The sequence below is a fragment of the Myxocyprinus asiaticus genome, chromosome 42 (assembly GCF_019703515.2).
Source record: "Myxocyprinus asiaticus isolate MX2 ecotype Aquarium Trade chromosome 42, UBuf_Myxa_2, whole genome shotgun sequence".
Classification (NCBI taxonomy): Eukaryota; Metazoa; Chordata; class Actinopteri; order Cypriniformes; family Catostomidae; genus Myxocyprinus; species Myxocyprinus asiaticus.
In genome coordinates, this window is record NC_059385.1 from 20,098,503 (window position 1) to 20,118,568 (window position 20,066).

General features: G+C 37.8%; 2 protein-coding genes across 2 annotated transcripts; both read right to left on the bottom strand.

The window, feature by feature from the left end:
* Positions 1-10,586: 10,586 nt before the first annotated feature.
* Positions 10,587-12,878, bottom strand: LOC127432295 (protocadherin gamma-A12-like). The gene has a single exon (XM_051683190.1). The coding sequence runs from the start codon at positions 12,876-12,878 to the stop codon at positions 10,587-10,589; it is 2,292 nt and encodes a 763-aa protein (XP_051539150.1).
* Positions 12,879-13,693: 815 nt separating this feature from the next.
* LOC127433020 (protocadherin gamma-A9-like) lies at positions 13,694-17,798 on the bottom strand. The gene is made up of 2 exons (XM_051684630.1): positions 17,367-17,798; positions 13,694-15,570 (listed from the first exon to the last, which is right to left on the bottom strand). The coding sequence occupies exon 2, from the start codon at positions 14,963-14,965 to the stop codon at positions 14,294-14,296; it is 672 nt and encodes a 223-aa protein (XP_051540590.1). The 5' UTR covers positions 14,966-15,570; positions 17,367-17,798; the 3' UTR covers positions 13,694-14,293.
* Positions 17,799-20,066: the final 2,268 nt, after the last annotated feature.

Here is a 20,066-nt window from a genome sequence, read left to right on the forward strand (position 1 = left end):
ATCACCATTGATAGATAACAATGAGGATACTGGAGCACTTCTGACTTCACTGGGTACCAGAGAGTACAGTACAGTGCCGTTCTGTCTCCAGTCTGGGTCTTTTGCGCTAACAGAATGAATAGAGGTGCCTGGTTTGTTATTTTCACTTACATAAGCAGTGTAGGACTGCTGCTCAAATACAGGAGGATTGTCATTCACATCTGAGACAAATAACTGTATTATCACTGAAGTGGATAATGGTGGAGATCCTCCATCTGTGGCTGTGATAGTTATGTTGTAATCTGATTCTTTCTCTCGATCTAGAGCATTTGTAGTTACTAGAGAGAAATAGTTTTTAACAGATGGGTTCAGCTTGAAAGGAACATTTTGCTGAACAGAGCAACGAATCTGACGGTTTTCTTTTGAATCTTTGTCTTGAACATTAATGATACCCACCTCAGTACCTGGCACAGAACTCTCAGGTACCGGGTTATTCAAAGATTTAATAATGATTTTAGGTGCATTGTCATTAACATCAGTTATATCTATGATCACTTTAGCAGCTGATGATAATCCAGAGGCATCTTGGGCATGAATTCCTATTTCATAATTATTTTCTGTTTCATAATCAATTTCTCCGATCACCACAATTTGTCCAGTTGTCTTATCAATAGAAAATACTTTTGCAGCTCTATCTGATATTCGACTGAATTCATAAGTTACTTCCCCGTTTGGACCTTCATCAGCATCAGTGGCGCTCACTCTGATTACTTCTGTTCCTGCAGGTGTATTTTCAGCCAGAGACACTTTATAAACAGGCTGACTAAATACTGGAACATTATCATTAGCATCTAGAACAGTGATGTGTATGACAGCAGTGCCAGACCTCTGTGGTGTACCACCATCAGTTGCTGTGAGTATCAATTCAATCACCTTCTGTTGTTCACGATCCAACTCCATTTCCAATACAAGTTCTGCGTATTTTCCTCCATCTGCAGTATCATGTACATTCAAAACGAAATGTGTGTTTTTCTCTAGTGAATATCCTTTAACTGCGTTTTGTCCAATATCTGAGTCATGTGCCTCGTGCAAACGGAATCTCTGGCCTTTAAGTGCTGATTCTGTGATTTCAAAGTTAATACGATCATTTGGAAAACGAGGTGCGTTATCATTGACATCCTGAATATTCAGAAATACACGGTGTATTTCAAGAGGGTTTTCCAGGACGAGCTCATAACTGAGAGCGCAGGAGATTCGAGAACCACAAAGCTCCTCTCGGTCTATTGTCTCTGCCACAATTAAATCACCAGTATTCAGATTAATATCACAGTACCGCTTGCTGCTATCTTCTGTGTCAATCCGGGCCTTTCGAGCAGACAATTGTTTAACATCAATATGAGATCCTTGGCAACACTCCCAATCACATATTGGCGCTTCATTTCTTCTGGAATGTTGTAGTTCAGATCTGCACAGACGGTCCTCGAGGGGAAGAGAAGGAGAGCCACGAAACACAAAGGAACGGAAAATAATTTGTAATCCATATTTGAAGAGTTGATGTTGCACCTATGGCTGATCTGCCCAACACTGCTATACAGTAACTCTTTTTCGAGTGATATTCTAATAATTCTGTCAGTGTACACGGACTGTTACTCCATTTTGAGCTGCGTTTCTTCTAAGAGACAGAGTTTCTTTTGCATACATTAAGTGTGGGAGGAGAGACGCTTCAGTCTGCGCTCTTGGTGAATAGCGACACTCTGAGTATTTTCTGTTCATTGCAGCATTCGGGCATTTACTCAAAAGACGACAGGGACCGACCAAGTTAGTCTGTTTGTCCCCCCTGAAGAGTTTTAATATGAAAGTTTTATGTGGCTATTAAAAATCCCCCGCTGTGTTGGAAAATTACTAACAATGGTGACATCCTTAGCAAAAGTACTGAAGTCAGCACGGGTGCTGTCCATCTGTGTGGTGCTGAAAATGAAAATTCCCGCAGACAGATTGAATGAGAAAATACTAAGGTGACTTTAAATTTATAAATAGTAAACACGAGGGCATCTGTTTTAAATATTGTGAGTGAATGACTCTATTCTGCGCTTTTACCAAACATTATTCTTTATTAAGTTTTAACTTCAATACTGTGCAATGTACAATAAGCCTCAAAGTGAGCTCAAAACATCAACAGTAAATCACAAAAATAAACCCACAAAACTATTAGATTTGGCAGATTTCAAAGATGCAGTATTAAAAAGGGTTTGGAAAAGTATTGTGGGTAACATGACACTGAATAGTAAAGACCACAAATAATTATTAAAAAGCTAAAGACAGAGAAATGACTCAAAAGTAGGCATGTTTATATTTGTCAAACTTGTATTCTTTAATACAACATTGTATTCCCTCATATCAGTGCAGAAAAGGTAAGCATAAAAAAAATGCGATCAAATACTGGCAATCGACAAATCTGGTCACTCTAGAGTGGCAGATGCATTTTCTTTTTTTTTTTTTTTTTACACTGACAAATGCATTCAGAAGAAAATTAAGTTAGTAACAATAAAATACAAAAACAAGCCATTAGAGCTGGCAGATATCAAAGAGACAACTTTAAAAATGGTTTGGAATAGTATTATGGATAATATGACTGAATAATAAAGACCAAAAAGAATTATTAAAAATCTAAAGACAGAGAAATGACTCAAAAGTAGGCATGTGTTGTATATGTTTTCCAAATGTGTATTCTGTAATACAGCATTGTATTCTGTCAAATCAGTGCTGAAAGTGTAGCTTAAAAACAAATGCTATCAAATACTGGCACTCGAAAAATCTGGTCAATCTACAGTGGCAGACGCGTTTTATTGCTACTCTGACAGAAGAAAAGGGAAGTGATAACAATATCATACAAAAACAAGCTATGCTTTTTATTTGTAAGTATTTGTGTTTCTTCAACTTCAGGCAATTGTCTGTCCCAAGGGCTGATATTTATTAAAACTTAAAAGATTTTAACTTTTTGTTTTGTTATAAATCTCACATTAAAACTGAATGTCAAACTTTTTACCATATATCATTTATATTTGGTACTTTTCAGCTGCCTTTTATGTATTTAATTTAATGTTTAATTCTTGTCCCTGACTTTCAATATTAGACAACAAAACTCCATTATAAAAATACCAATTATTCTATGTTTAAAACTATAATAATGTAAACAAAGAGTAAAATAATCATAAATCATTACAAGTTTTATTGTGTCAAAATGATTTATTCATTTATTAAGGTTAAGGTTTAAAAGATTTTTAAGGTTTTTAAAGATTACGAATATCCCATATGGGGAGTCATTTCCATCACACCAAACAATTTTTCCACACACACACACACACACACACACACACACACACACACACACACACACACACATACTGGTGACCAAAAGTTTGGAATAATGTACAGATTTTGCTCTTATGGCAAGAAATTGGTACTTTTATTCACCAAAGTGGCATTCAACTGATCACAATTTATAGTCAGGACATTAATAACATGAAAAATTACTATTACAATTTTTTAAAAATGTTCAGAACTTCTTAAACTACTTCAAAGAGATCTCATCAAAAAATCCTCCACGTGCAGCGATGACAGCTTTGCAGATCCTTGGCATTCTAGCTGTCAGTTTGTCCAGATACTCAGGTGACATTTCACCCCACGCTTCCTGTAGCACTTGCCATAGATGTGGCTGTCTTGTTGGGCAGTTCTCACGCACCTTACAGTCTAGCTGATCCCACAAAAGCTCAATGGGGTTAAGATCCATAACACTCTTTTCCAATTATCTGTTGTCCAATGTCTGTGTTTCTTTGCCCACTCTAACCTTTCTTTTTGTTTTTCTGTTTCAAAAGTGGCTTTTTCTTTGCAATTCTTCTCATAAGACCTGCACCCCTGAGTCTTCTCTTTACTGTTGTACATGAAACTGGTGTTGAACGGGTAGAATTCAATGAAGTTGTCAGCTGAGGACATGTGAGGCGTCTATTTCTCAAACTAGAGACTCTGATGTACTTATCCTCTTGTTTAATTGTACATCGGGCCTTCCACATCTCTTTCTGTCCTTGTTAGAGCCAGTCGTCCTTTGTCTTTGAAGACTGTAGTGTACACCTTTGTATGAAATTTTCAGTTTTTTGGCAATTTCAAGCATTGTATAGCCTTCATTCCTCAAAACAATGATTGACTGATGAGTTTCTAGAGAAAGCTGTTTCTTTTTTGCCATTTTTTACCTAATATTGACCTTAAGACCTGCCAGTCTATTGCATACTGTGACAACTCAAAAGCAAACTTTAGACATATAAGCTTCATTTAACGAACCAAATAGCTTTCAGCTGTGTTTGATATGATGGCAAGAGATTTTCTAGTAATAAATTAGCAATTTATCATGATTACTCAAGGATAAGGTGTTGCAGTGAAGGCTTCTGGAAATGGGGCCTGTCAAGATTTGATCAAAAATTATTTTTCAAATAGTGATGGTGCTGTTTTTTACATCAGTAATGTCCTGACTATACTTTGTGATCAGTTGAATGACACTTTGATGAATTAAAGTACCAATTTCCTTCCGAAACAGCAAAATCTGTACATTATTCCAAAATTTTGGCCGATACAAAAACAGCTAAATCTGTACATTATTCCAAACTTTAAGCCGATTGGACAAGTATAGCAAGTATACAAGTATAGCCTGCTTAGTTTTGGGGAAAAATAATAATATATATATTATTATTATATTCTTATTATTATTATTATTATTTTTCCCCAAAACAAAGCAAGCTATACTTGTTAACCAAGTCAACAGAAATGTCAGTGAATAACATGCTTTGGGTAAAATATAACACAAGTGTTGTTTGAAGAATTAAAGAACTGACTGAATAAAGAAGCTGGAAATATAATTTTAAACTAATCAAATGAGACAACATAGTTGGCAGTGATAAATGAGAATTCAGAGGACTTAAACCTCTCTTACCTCATCTTCATTTCCTGTTACATCAAGTGTTATCATGTTTTGGCCAAATTGTCTGTTGTGTTCGTTTTTCAGAGTTCCACCTGCAGGAAGTGTGTTTTCATTATAAGATCTAACAAACTTGAAGTCACTGGTGCGCGAGCCCGTTGTTAGATACGTGTCGTAATTGAAAGAACTGCAGAGAGTTTCTCCTCCATACACCTGTGCATAGTTGGGAGGGAGAAATGCGCCGGGAACTGCGATTGCTCCATCAAACAACAGTCTGGGCTTTCGTCTTTTACAAAACCTCAAAGCGAGGATGAGTATGATGAATGTGAGGAAGAAGGTGGAGACGGAAACTAATGCGATAATCAAATATGATGTTAATTTAGAACTGTTGTCCTCGTAAGTCATATCTTTAAGTTCTGGGACTTCAGAAAGATTGTCAGAAAGGAGTAAATATACAGAGCAGGTTGAAGAGAGAGAGGGCTGCCCGTTATCCTTCACTGAAATAACAAGGTTCTGCTTTATGCTGTCAGATTCAGAAATGTCTCGCTGTGTTCTGATCTGTCCACTATGGAGACCGATGGTGAAAAGTCCCGGATCAGTAGACTTCACAATCTGATAGGACAGCCATGCATTCTGTCCAGAATCAGCATCCACAGCAATCACCTTGGAGACTAGAGAGCCTGAAAGAGATGTTTTAGGGACCATTTCAGTCATCAGTGACTTTCTGTCTGGAACAGGGTATAATATCTGTGGAGAGTTATCATTCTCATCTGTTATGAAGACTTTCACAGTCACGTTGCTGCTGAGGGGAGGAGAACCATTGTCTTTGGCTTTAATTTGGACAGTGAAGTTTCTGAACTGCTCATAGTCAAATGACCTTACGGCATGGATCACTCCTGTATCACCATTGATAGATAACAATGAGGACACTGGAACACCTCTGACTTCACTGGGTACCAGAGAGTACAGTACAGTGCCGTTCTGTCTCCAGTCTGGGTCTTTTGCACTAACAGAACAAATAGAGGTGCCTGGTTTGTTGTTTTCACTTACATAAGCAGTGTAGGACTGCTGCTCAAATACAGGAGGATTGTCATTCACATCTGAGACAAATAACTGTATTATCACTGAAGTGGATAATGGTGGAGATCCTCCATCTGTGGCTGTGATAGTTATGTTGTAATCTGATTCTTTCTCTCGATCTAGAGCATTTGTAGTTACTAGAGAGAAATAGTTTTTAACAGATGGGTTCAGCTTGAAAGGAACATTTTGCTGAACAGAGCAACGAATCTGACGGTTTTCTTTTGAATCTTTGTCTTGAACATTAATGATACCCACCTCAGTACCTGGCACAGAACTCTCAGGTACCGGGTTATTCAAAGATTTAATAATGATTTTAGGTGCATTGTCATTAACGTCAGTTATATCTATGATCACTTTAGCAGCTGATGATAATCCAGAGGCATCTTGGGCATGAATTCCTATTTCATAATTATTTTCTGTTTCATAATCAATTTCTCCGATCACCACAATTTGTCCAGTTGTCTTATCAATAGAAAATACTTTTGCAGCTCTATCTGATATTCGACTGAATTCATAAGTTACTTCCCCGTTTGGACCTTCATCAGCATCAGTGGCGCTCACTCTGATTACTTCTGTTCCTGCAGGTGTATTTTCAGCCAGAGACACTTTATAAACAGGCTGACTAAATACTGGAACATTATCATTAGCATCTAGAACAGTGATGTGTATGACAGCAGTGCCAGACCTCTGTGGTGTACCACCATCAGTTGCTGTGAGTATCAATTCAATCACCTTCTGTTGTTCACGATCCAACTCCTTTTCCAATACAAGTTCTGCGTATTTTCCTCCATCTGCAGTATCATGTACATTCAAAACGAAATTTGTGTTTTTCTCTAGTGAATATCCTTTAACTGCGTTTTGTCCAATATCTGAGTCATGTGCCTCGTGCAAACGGAATCTCTGGCCTTTAAGTGCTGATTCTGTGATTTCAAAGTTAATACGATCATTTGGAAAACGAGGTGCGTTATCATTGACATCCTGAATATTCAGAAATACACGGTGTATTTCAAGAGGGTTTTCCAGGACGAGCTCATAACTGAGAGCGCAGGAGATTCGAGAACCACAAAGCTCCTCTCGGTCTATTGTCTCTGCCACAATTAAATCACCAGTATTCAGATTAATATCACAGTACCGCTTGCTGCTATCTTCTGTGTCAATCCGGGCCTTTCGAGCAGACAATTGTTTAACATCAATCTTGAGATCCTTGGCAACACTCCCAATCACATATTGGCGCTTCATTTCTTCTGGAATGTTGTAGTTCAGATCTGCACAGACGGTCCTCGAGGGGAAGAGAAGGAGAGCCACGAAACACAAAGGAACGGAAAATAATTTGTAATCCATATTTGAAGAGTTGATGTTGCACCTATGGCTGATCTGCCCAACACTGCTATACAGTAACTCTTTTTCGAGTGATATTCTAATAATTCTGTCAGTGTACACGGACTGTTACTCCATTTTGAGCTGCGTTTCTTCTAAGAGACAGAGTTTCTTTTGCATACATTAAGTGTGGGAGGAGAGACGCTTCAGTCTGCGCTCTTGGTGAATAGCGACACTCTGAGTATTTTCTGTTCATTGCAGCATTCGGGCATTTACTCAAAAGACGACAGGGACCGACCAAGTTAGTCTGTTTGTCCCCCCTGAAGAGTTTTAATATGAAAGTTTTATGTGGCTATTAAAAATCCCCCGCTGTGTTGGAAAATTACTAACAATGGTGACATCCTTAGCAAAAGTACTGAAGTCAGCACGGGTGCTGTCCATCTGTGTGGTGCTGAAAATGAAAATTCCCGCAGACAGATTGAATGAGAAAATACTAAGGTGACTTTAAATTTATAAATAGTAAACACGAGGGCATCTGTTTTAAATATTGTGAGTGAATGACTCTATTCTGCGCTTTTACCAAACATTATTCTTTATTAAGTTTTAACTTCAATACTGTGCAATGTACAATAAGCCTCAAAGTGAGCTCAAAACATCAACAGTAAATCACAAAAATAAACCCACAAAACTATTAGATTTGGCAGATTTCAAAGATGCAGTATTAAAAAGGGTTTGGAAAAGTATTGTGGGTAACATGACACTGAATAGTAAAGACCACAAATAATTATTAAAAAGCTAAAGACAGAGAAATGACTCAAAAGTAGGCATGTGTTGTATATGTTTTCCAAATGTGTATTCTGTAATACAGCATTGTATTCTGTCAAATCAGTGCTGAAAGTGTAGCTTAAAAACAAATGCTATCAAATACTGGCACTCGAAAAATCTGGTCAATCTACAGTGGCAGACGCGTTTTATTGCTACTCTGACAGAAGAAAAGGGAAGTGATAACAATATCATACAAAAACAAGCTATGCTTTTTATTTGTAAGTATTTGTGTTTCTTCAACTTCAGGCAATTGTCTGTCCCAAGGGCTGATATTTATTAAAACTTAAAGATTTTAACTTTTTGTTTTGTTATAAATTTCACATTAAAATTTTATGTGAAACTTTTTACTATATATCATTTATATTTGGTACTTTTCAGCTGCCTTTTATGTATTTAATTTAATGTTTAATTCTTGTCTCTGACTTTCAATATTAGACAACGAACCTCCATTATAAAAATACCAATTATTCTCTGTTTAAAACTATAATAATGTAAACAAAGAGTAAAATAATCATAAATCATTACAAGTTTTATTGTGTCAAAATGATTTATATAAGGTTTTTAAAGATTACGAATATCCCATATGGGGAGTCATTTCCATCACACCAAACAATATTTCCACACATACACACACACACACACACACACACACACACACACACACACACACACACACACACATACTGGTGACCAAAAGTTTGGAATGATGTACAGATTTTGCTCTTATGGAAAGAAATTGGTACTTTTATTCACCAAAGTGGCATTCAACTGATCAAAAAGTATATTCAGGACATTAATAACATGTAAAATGACTATTACAATTTGAAAAAAATGTTCAGAACTTCTTAAACTACTTCAAAGAGATCTCATCAAAAAATCCTCCACGTGCAGCAATGATAGCTTTGCAGATCCTTGGCATTCTAGCTGTCAGTTTGTCCAGATACTCAGGTGACATTTCACCCCACGCTTCCTGTAGCACTTGCCATAGATGTGGCTGTCTTGTCGGGCACTTCTCACGCACCTTACAGTCTAGCTGATCCCACAAAAGCTCAATGAGGTTAAGATCCATAACACTCTTTTCCAATTATCTGTTGTCCAATGTCTGTGTTTCTTTGCCCACTCAAACCTTTCTTTTTGTTTTTCTGTTTCAAAAGTGGCTTTTTCTTTGCAATTCTTCTCATAAGACCTGCACCCCTGAGTCTTCTCTTTACTGTTGTACATGAAACTGGCGTTGAACGGGTAGAATTCAATGAAGTTGTCAGCTGAGGACATGTGAGGAGTCTATTTCTGAAACTAGAGACTCTGATGTACTTATCCTCTTGTTTAGTTGTACATCTGGCCTTCCACATCTCTTTCTGTCCTTGTTAGAGCCAGTTGTCCTTTGTCTTCGAAGAATGTAGTGTACACCTTTGTATGAATCTTCAGTTTTTTGGCAGTTTCAAGCATTGTATAGCCTTCATTCCTCAAAACAATGATTGACTGATGAGTTTCTAGAGAAAGCTGTTTCTTGTTTGCCATTTTTGACCTAATATTGACTTTAAGACACACCAGTCTATAGCATAATGTGGCAACTCAAAAACAAACACAAAGACAATGTTAAGCTTCATTTAGCAAACCAAATAGCTTTCAGCAGAGTTTGATATGATGGCAAGTGATTTTCCAGTACTCAATTAGCAATTTAGCATGATTACTCGAGGATAAGGTGTTGGAGTGAAGGCTGCTGGAAATGAGGCCTGTCTAGATTTGATCAAGAATGACTTTTTCAAATAGTGATGGTGCTGTTTTTTACATCAGTAACGTCCTGACTATACTTTGTGATCAGTTGAATGCCACTTTGGTGAATTAAAGTACCAATTTCCTTCCGAAACAGCAAAATCTGCACATTATTACAAACTTTTGGCCGCTAGTGTGTAAATATATATAATTTATTTATTTTTATATGTATATATATATATATATATATATATATATATATATATATATATATATATATATATATATATATATATATATATATATATATATATTATATTAATGTTATCTTCCCCAAAACATAGCAGGCTATACTTGTTAACCAAGTTGACAGAAATGTCAGTGAATAACATGCTTTGGGTAAAATATAACACAAGTGATGTTTGAAGAAATAAAGAACTGACTCAATAAAGAAGCTAGAAATATTATTTTAAACTATTTTAAACAATTTTACTCCAATATTTTATTTTATTTTTTCAAAGAACTACAGTATACTTGTTTACCAAGTCGAAAAAGTGTCGGTGAAGAGCATGCTTTGGATGAAATATGAAAGAAGTGATGTTTGAAGAAAAAAAAGAACTGACTCAATAAAGATGCTGGAAAAATACTTTTAAACTAATCAAAGGAGACAACATAGTTGGCAGTGATAAATGAGAATTCAGAGGACTTAAACCTCTCTTACCTCATCTTCATTTCCTGTTACATCAAGTGTTATCATGTTTTGGCCAAATTGTCTGTTGTGTTCGTTTTTCAGAGTTCCACCTGCAGGAAGTGTGTTTTCATTATAAGATCTAACAAACTTGAAGTCACTGGTGCGCGAGCCCGTTGTTAGATACGTGTCGTAATTGTAAGAACTGCGGAGAGTTTCTCCTCCATACACCTCTGCATATGCGACTGCTCCATCAAACAACAGTCTGGGCTTTTGCCTTTTACAAAACCTCAAAGCGAGGATAAGTATGATGAATGTGAGGAAGAAGGTGGAGACGGAAACTAATGCAATTATCAAGTATGATGTTAATTTAGAATTGTTGTCCTCGTAAGTCATATCTTTAAGTTCTGGGACTTCAGAAAGTTTGTCAGAAAGGAGTAAATATACAGTGCAGGTTGAAGAGAGAGAGGGCTGCCCGTTATCCTTCACTGAAATGACAAGGTTCTGCTTCATGCTATCAGATTCAGAAATGTCTCGCTGTGTTCTGATCTGTCCACTATGAAGACCGATGGTGAAAAGTCCCGGATCAGTAGACTTCACAATCTGATAGGACAGCCATGCATTCTGTCCAGAATCAGCATCCACAGCAATCACCTTGGAGACTAGAGAGCCTGAAAGAGCCATTTTAGTGACCAGTTCAGTCATCAGAGACTTTCCGTCTGGAACAGGGTATAATATCTGTGGAGAGTTATCATTCTCATCTGTTATGAAGACTTTCACAGTCACGTTGCTGCTGAGGGGAGGAGAACCATTGTCTTTGGCTTTAATTTGGACGGTGAAGTTTCTGAACTGCTCATAGTCAAATGACCTTACGGCATGGATCACTCCTGTATCACCATTGATAGATAACAGTGAGGACACTGGAACACCTCTGACTTCACTGGGTACCAGAGAGTACAGTACAGTGCCGTTCTGTCTCCAGTCTGGGTCTTTTGCACTAACAGAACAAATAGAGGTGCCTGGTTTGTTGTTTTCACTTACATAAGCAGTGTAGGACTGCTGCTCAAATACAGGAGGATTGTCATTCACATCTGAGACAAATAACTGTATTATCACTGAAGTGGATAATGGTGGAGATCCTCCATCTGTGGCTGTGATAGTTATGTTGTAATCTGATTCTTTCTCTCGATCTAGAGCATTTGTAGTTACTAGAGAGAAATAGTTTTTAACAGATGGGTTCAGCTTGAAAGGAACATTTTGCTGAACAGAGCAACGAATCTGACGGTTTTCTTTTGAATCTTTGTCTTGGACATTAATGATACCCACCTCAGTACCTGGCACAGAACTCTCAGGTACCGGATTATTCAAAGATTTAATAATGATTTTAGGTGCATTGTCATTAACGTCATTTATATCTATGATCACTTTAGCAGCTGATGATAATCCAGAAGCATCTTTAGCTTGTATTCCCATTTCATAGTTATTTTCTTTTTCATAATCAATTTCTCCGATCACCACAATTTGTCCAGTTATCTTATCAATAGAAAATAATTTTGCAGCTTTATCTGATATTCGACTGAATTCATAAGTTACTTCCCCGTTTGGACCTTCATCAGCATCAGTGGCGCTCACTCTGATTACTTCTGTTCCTGCAGGTGTATTTTCAGCCAGAGACACTTTATAAACAGGCTGACTAAATACTGGAACATTATCATTAGCATCTAGAACAGTGATGTGTATGACAGCAGTGCCAGACCTCTGTGGTGTACCACCATCAGTTGCTGTGAGTATCAATTCAATCACCTTCTGTTGTTCACGATCCAACTCCTTTTCCAATACAAGTTCTGCGTATTTTCCTCCATCTGCAGTATCATGTACATTCAAAACGAAATTTGTGTTTTTCTCTAGTGAATATCCTTTAACTGCGTTTTGTCCAATATCTGAGTCATGTGCCTCGTGCAAACGGAATCTCTGGCCTTTAAGTGCTGATTCTGTGATTTCAAAGTTAATACGATCATTTGGAAAACGAGGTGCGTTATCATTGACATCCTGAATATTCAGAAATACACGGTGTATTTCAAGAGGGTTTTCCAGGACGAGCTCATAACTGAGAGCGCAGGAGATTCGAGAACCACAAAGCTCCTCTCGGTCTATTGTCTCTGCCACAATTAAATCACCAGTATTCAGATTAATATCACAGTACCGCTTGCTGCTATCTTCTGTGTCAATCCGGGCCTTTCGAGCAGACAATTGTTTAACATCAATCTTGAGATCCTTGGCAACACTCCCAATCACATATTGGCGCTTCATTTCTTCTGGAATGTTGTAGTTCAGATCTGCACAGACGGTCCTCGAGGGGAAGAGAAGGAGAGCCACGAAACACAAAGGAACGGAAAATAATTTGTAATCCATATTTGAAGAGTTGATGTTGCACCTATGGCTGATCTGCCCAACACTGCTATACAGTAACTCTTTTTCGAGTGATATTCTAATAATTCTGTCAGTGTACACGGACTGTTACTCCATTTTGAGCTGCGTTTCTTCTAAGAGACAGAGTTTCTTTTGCATACGTTAAGTGTGGGAGGAGAGACGCTTCAGTCTGCGCTCTTGGTGAATAGCGACACTCTGAGTATTTTCTGTTCATTGCAGCATTTGGGCATTTACTCAAAAGACGACAGGGACCGACCAAGTTAGTCTGTTTGTCCCCCCTGAAGAGTTTTAATATGAAAGTTTATGTGGCTATTAAAAAATCCCCCGCTGTGTTGGAAAATAACTAACAATGGTGACATCCTTAGCAAAAGTACTGAAGTCAGCACGGGTGCTGTCCATCTGTGTGGTGCTGAAAATGAAAATTCCCGCAGACAGATTGAATGAGAAAATACTAACGTGACTTTAAATTTATAAATAGTAAACACGAGGGCATCTGTTTAAAATATTGTGAGTGAATGACTCTATTCTGCGCTTTTACCAAACATTATTCTTTATTAAGTTTTAACTTCAATACTGTGCAATGTACAATAAGCCTCAAAGTGAGCTCAAAACATCAACAGTAAATCACAAAAACAAACCCCAAAGAACAGTTAGAGCTGACAGATATCAAAGATGCAGTATTAAAATGTGTTTGGAAAAGTATTGTGGGTAATATGACACTGAATAGTAAAGACCACAAATAAGTATTAAAAAGCTAAAGAAAAGACAGAGAAATGTCCCTCATATCAGTTGAGAAAGGGTAGGATTAAAAACAAATGCTATCAAATAATGGCAATCGAAAAATCTGGTCAATCTACAGTGGCAGACGCGTTTTTCTGTACCCTGACAGAAGAAAAGAGAGGTGATAACAACATCATACAAAAACATGCTATGCTTTTTATGTGTCAGCATTTGTGTTTCTTTAACTTTAACAATTTCATGTCTCAGGGGTTGATTTTTCTTAAAACTTACAGATTTCAACTTTTTTGTTTTGTTATGAAGCTCATGTTTAAACTGAATTTGAAACTTTTATCATATATTATTTACTTTTGTTAGCTTACATTTCAGACGCTTTTTTTGTATAGAATTTATTGTCTAAGCCTTATCTGAAACCTAGACTTTCAATAATAAACAACGAAACTCCATTATAAAGATACTAATTATTGTTCATTTAAAACTATAATAATTTAAACAAAGAGTGAAATAAACATGAACCAATAAAATTTTTAGTGTGTGAAAATGAATTCTATCAGTTTTTAAAGATTACGAATTACATAAGTCATATCTTTAAGTTCTGGGACTTCAGAAAGATTGTCAGAAAGGAGTAAATATACAGTGCAGGTTGAAGAGAGAGAGGGCTGCCCGTTATCCTTCACTGAAATGACAAGGTTCTGTTTTATGCTGTCAGATTCAGAAATGTCTCGCTGTGTTCTGATCTGTCCACTATGGAGACCGATTGTGAAAAATCCCGGATCAGTAGACTTCACAATCTGATAGGACAGCCATGCATTCTGTCCAGAATCAGCATCCACAGCAATCACCTTGGAGATTAGAGAGCCTGAAAGAGCCATTTTAGTGACCAGTTCAGTCATCAGAGACTTTCCGTCTGGAACAGGGTATAATATCTGTGGAGAGTTATCATTCTCATCTGTTATGAAGACTTTCAGAGTCAGGTTGCTGCTGAGGGGAGGAGAACCATTGTCTTTGGCTTTAATTTGGACGGTGAAGTTTCTGAACTGCTCATAGTCAAATGACCTTACGGCATGGATCACTCCTGTATCACCATTGATAGATAACAATGAGGACACTGGAACACCTCTGACTTCACTGGGTACCAGAGAGTACAGTACAGTGCCGTTCTGTCTCCAGTCTGGGTCTTTTGCACTAACAGAACAAATAGAGGTGCCTGGTTTGTTATTTTCAGTCATGTAAGCTGTATGTAAGATTGCTGCTCAAAAGCGGGAGGATTGTCATTCACATCTCCAACAAATAATCTAATCGTTTTGGAAGATTTTAAGGGCGGAGTACCTTCGTCAGTAGCTGCAATCGTCGTATCATATTCTGATTCTCTCTCCCTGTCCAACTATGTCGTTGTGACCATTGAAAAGTTGTTCTTAATTGATGGTGTCAATATAAAGTGGCTGTTCTGCTCAATGAAGCATTTCATTTTCCCTTTGGATTTTGTGTCTTTGTCGTTACGTAAATAGCTGCAACTTCTGCGCTCACTGTGGCATCCTCCAATCGGCGTTTTATTGATTTTATCATTATTAAAGGAGCATTGTCATTGACATCACTTATGTCTACCACTACTTTGGACGTGGCTGCTAGACCAGCTCCATCTTTTGCTTTAACTCGGATCTCGAACGAAGGAGTGTAATTTCACATTATTTTGGATCAACTGAAAATATAGTCTTTGCATTCACAGGCATATGGCTTAATGCATATGTGACATCTCCATTGGCCTTTTCGTCAGCATCGATGGCATTAACAGTTACCAAGGCTGAGTCTACCGGAAGGTTTTCAGGAACACTGGCTGCGAAAAAAAATGGCATATTATCATTAATGTCCAAAACGTAACTACAGTGCCAGACTTCTGAGGATTACCCCCGTCATAAGCCTTCAGAATAAGATAATGCTTGTCTTGCTTTTCAGGATCCAGTCCATATTGCTGAACTACAGGTGCATCTCAATAAATTAGAATGTCGTGGAAAAGTTCATTTATTTCAGTAATTCAACTCAAATTGTGAAACTCGTGTATTAAATAAATTCAATGCACACAGACTGAAGTAGTTTAAGTCTTTGGTTCTTTTAATTGTGATGATTTTGGCTCACATTTAACAAAAACCCACCAATTCACTATCTCAAAAAATTAGAATATGGTGACATGCCAATCAGCTAATCAACTCAAAACACCTGCAAAGTTTCCTGAGCCTTCAAAATGGTCTCTCAGTTTGGTTCACTAGGCTACACAATCATGGGGAAGACTGCTGATCTGACAGTTGTCCAGAAGACAATCATTGACACCCTTCACAAGGAGGGTAAGCCACAAACATTCATTGCCAAAGAAGCTGGCTGTTCACAGAGTGCTGTATCCAAGCATGTTAACAGAAAGTTGAGTGGAAGGAAAAAGTGTGGAAGAAAAAGATGCACAACCAACCGAGAGAACCGCAGCCTTATGAGGATTGTCAAGCAAAATCGATTCAAGAATTTGGGTGAACTTCACAAGGAATGGACTGAGGCTGGGGTCAAGGCATCAAGAGCCACCACACACAGATGTGTCAAGGAATTTGGCTACAGTTGTTGTATTCCTCTTGTTAAGCCACTCCTGAACCACAGACAACGTCAGAGGCATCTTACCTGGGCTAAGGAGAAGAAGAACTGGACTGTTGCCCAAAGTCCTCTTTTCAGATGAGAGCAAGTTTTGTATTTCATTTGGAAACCAAGGTCCTAGAGTCTGGAGGAAGGGTGGAGAAGCTCATAACCCAAGTTGCTTGAAGTCCAGTGTTAAGTTTCCACAGTCTGTGATGATTTGGGGTGCAATGTCATCTGCTGGTGTTGGTCCATTGTGTTTTTTGAAAACCAAAGTCACTGCACCCATTTACCAAGAAATGTTGGAGCACTTCATGCTTCCTTCTGCTGACCAGCTTTTTAAAGATGCTGATTTCATTTTCCAGCAGGATTTGGCACCTGCCCACACTGCCAAAAGCACCAAAAGTTGGTTAAATGACCATGGTGTTGGTGTGCTTGACTGGCCAGCAAACTCACCAGACCTGAACCCCATAGAGAATCTATGGGGTATTGTCAGGAGGAAAATGAGAAACAAGAGACCAAAAAATGCAGATGAGCTGAAGGCCACTGTCAAAGAAACCTGGGCTTCCATACCACCTCAGCAGTGCCACAAACTGATCACCTCCATGCCACGCCGAATTGAGGCAGTAATTAAAGCAAAAGGAGCCCCTACCAAGTATTGAGTACATATACAGTAAATGAACATACTTTCCAGAAGGCCAACAATTCACTAAAAATGTTTTTTTTTATTGGTCTTATGATGTATTCTAATTTTTTGAGATAGTGAATTCGTGGGTTTTTGTTAAATGTGAGCCAAAATCATCACAATTAAAAGAACCAAAGACTTAAACTACTTCAGTCTGTGTGCATTGAATTTATTTAATACACGAGTTTCACAATTTGAGTTGAATTACTGAAATAAATGAACTTTTCCACGACATTCTAATTTATTGAGATGCACCTGTATTTCTGCGTATTTCCCCGTTTCAGCACTTGTCTGTATAGCTAAACTGAAGTTCGCATTATTTTAGAGTCTGTTACCTCATCGACGGAAAATCGAGACCCTTCAACTGTAGACTCGGGTTGATCTCATTTGACCTTAGAGTTGAGGAAGGTCAGGTTGTTGTTGTTTATATCATGCATCTCCAGAATTATACAGTGCAATGCAAGTGGATTTTCCATGAAGAAATCAAAAGCCAATGTGCACAGAGGTTTTGTCCGCATAGCTCTTCTCGGTCAGTCCTCTCGTTTACAGTCAATTCACCAGTCTGCGAATTGATTTCACAGTATTGGTTTCTTCCAAACTCAAGCCTAGGATTCCTTGATGAAAACTTGTTCCGATCAGCACTTAAATCCTGCGCAATTCTACCGACCACTGACCCTTGCTTCATTTCCTCTTGAAAAGAGAATATCGAATATCTCTCAGGCATAATGAAAAGGCGAATGAACAGAGGACAATGGCTTTCCGCATTGATCGCCGCAACGCCTACTTTGCAGTGTATTGTAAAGCCTAAACGTGAAGCAAATACCTCAAGACAATATAATAGGCTAAGGTATATTATTCTCAGGACATCAGTATTTTTTCTATACTATAGTAGAGTTGGAGAAATGTGATCTGAAAATAGGATGCCAGAACAAGACGTGGGCGGACCCATGAGAATATTCCCAGTGCAGGTCAACAGCGACACACTGTGTAGTGCAAAAATCTCTGCTGTCGAAATGATGTTAAAGTCAAGAGTGCAAATGTCCCTTAGATATTTAAGCATGATATATAAAACACGTTTTATTTTTTAATTTGCTTTATTATTATTATTATTATTATTATTATTATTATTATTATTAATTTATTAATGTATTTATTTATTTATTTATTTAAGGTTTGTGGATGATCTTGTCTACAATAATTTTAAGATGCTATAACTTGTGAGAAATGAGTATCGAGTTTGCCCAACAGATTCAGTGGCAGAAGTTAACACCTCGCTTATGAATTTTTATAGGTCAGATGTTTTATCAGTACTAGCAGACCCAAACTGCAAAAGTTTACATAATAGTTTTCCTAACCGCTAACCGTTTATTTGATTTGATTTTTTTTATTATAATTTTTTTATTTTTTTAAATTAACCATATAGCCATACATGAACATACAGGTGCATCTCAATAAATTAGAATGTCGTGGAAAAGTTCATTTATTTCAGTAATTCAACTCAAATTGTGAAACTCGTGTATTAAATAAATTCAGTGCACACAGACTGAAGTAGTTTAAGTCTTTGGTTCTTTTAATTGTGATGATTTTGGCTAACATTTAACAAAAACCCACCAATTCACTATCTCAAAAAATTAGAATACATCATAAGACCAATAAAAAAAACATTTTTAGTGAATTGTTGGCCTTCTGGAAAGTATGTTCATTTACTGTATATGTACTCAATACTTGGTAGGGGCTCCTTTTGCTTTAATTACTGCCTCAATTCGGCGTGGCATGGAGGTGATCAGTTTGTGGCACTGCTGAGGTGGTATGGAAGCCCAGGTTTCTTTGACAGTGGCCTTCAGCTCATCTGCATTTTTTGGTCTCTTGTTTCTCATTTTCCTCCTGACAATACCCCATAGATTCTCTATGGGGTTCAGGTCTGGTGAGTTTGCTGGCCAGTCAAGCACACCAACACCATGGTCATTTAACCAACTTTTGGTGCTTTTGGCAGTGTGGGCAGGTGCCAAATCCTGCTGGAAAATGAAATCAGCATCTTTAAAAAGCTGGTCAGCAGAAGGAAGCAAGAAGTGCTCTAAAATTTCTTGGTAAACGGGTGCAGTGACTTTGGTTTTCAAAAAACACAATGGACCAACACCAGCAGATGACATTGCACCCCAAATCATCACAGACTGTGGAAACTTAACACTGGATTTCAAGCAACTTGGGCTATGAGCTTCTCCACCCTTCCTCCAGACTCTAGGACCTTGGTTTCCAAATGAAATACAAAACTTGCTCTCATCTGAAAAGAGGACTTTGGACCACTGGGCAACAGTCCAGTTCTTCTTCTCCTTAGCCCAGGTAAGACGCCTCTGACGTTGTCTGTGGTTCAGGAGTGGCTTAACAAGAGGAATACGACAACTATAGCCAAATTCCTTGACACGTCTGTGTGTGGTGGCTCTTGATGCCTTGACCCCAGCCTCAGTCCATTCCTTGTGAAGTTCACCCAAATTCTTGAATCGATTTTGCTTGGCAATTCTCATAAGGCTGTGGTTCTCTCGGTTGGTTGTGCATCTTTTTCTTCCACACTTTTTCCTCCACTCAACTTTCTGTTAACATGCTTGGATACAGCACTCTGTGAACAGCCAGCTTCTTTGGCAATGAATGTTTGTGGCTTACCCTCCTTGTGAAGGGTGTCAATGATTGTCTTCTGGACAACTGTCAGATCAGCAGTCTTCCCCATGATCTTGTAGCCTATTGAACCAAACTGAGAGACCATTTTGAAGGCTCAGGAAACCTGTGCAGGTGTTTTGAGTTGATTAGCTGATTGGCATGTCACCATATTCTAATTTTTTGAGATAGTGAGTTGGTGGGTTTTTGTTAAATGTGAGCCAAAATCATCACAATTAAAAGAACCAAAGACTTAAACTACTTCAGTCTGTGTGCATTGAATTTATTTAATACACGAGTTTCACAATTTGAGTTGAATTACTGAAATAAATGAACTTTTCCACGACATTCTAATTTATTGAGATGCACCTGTATATTAAGTAATA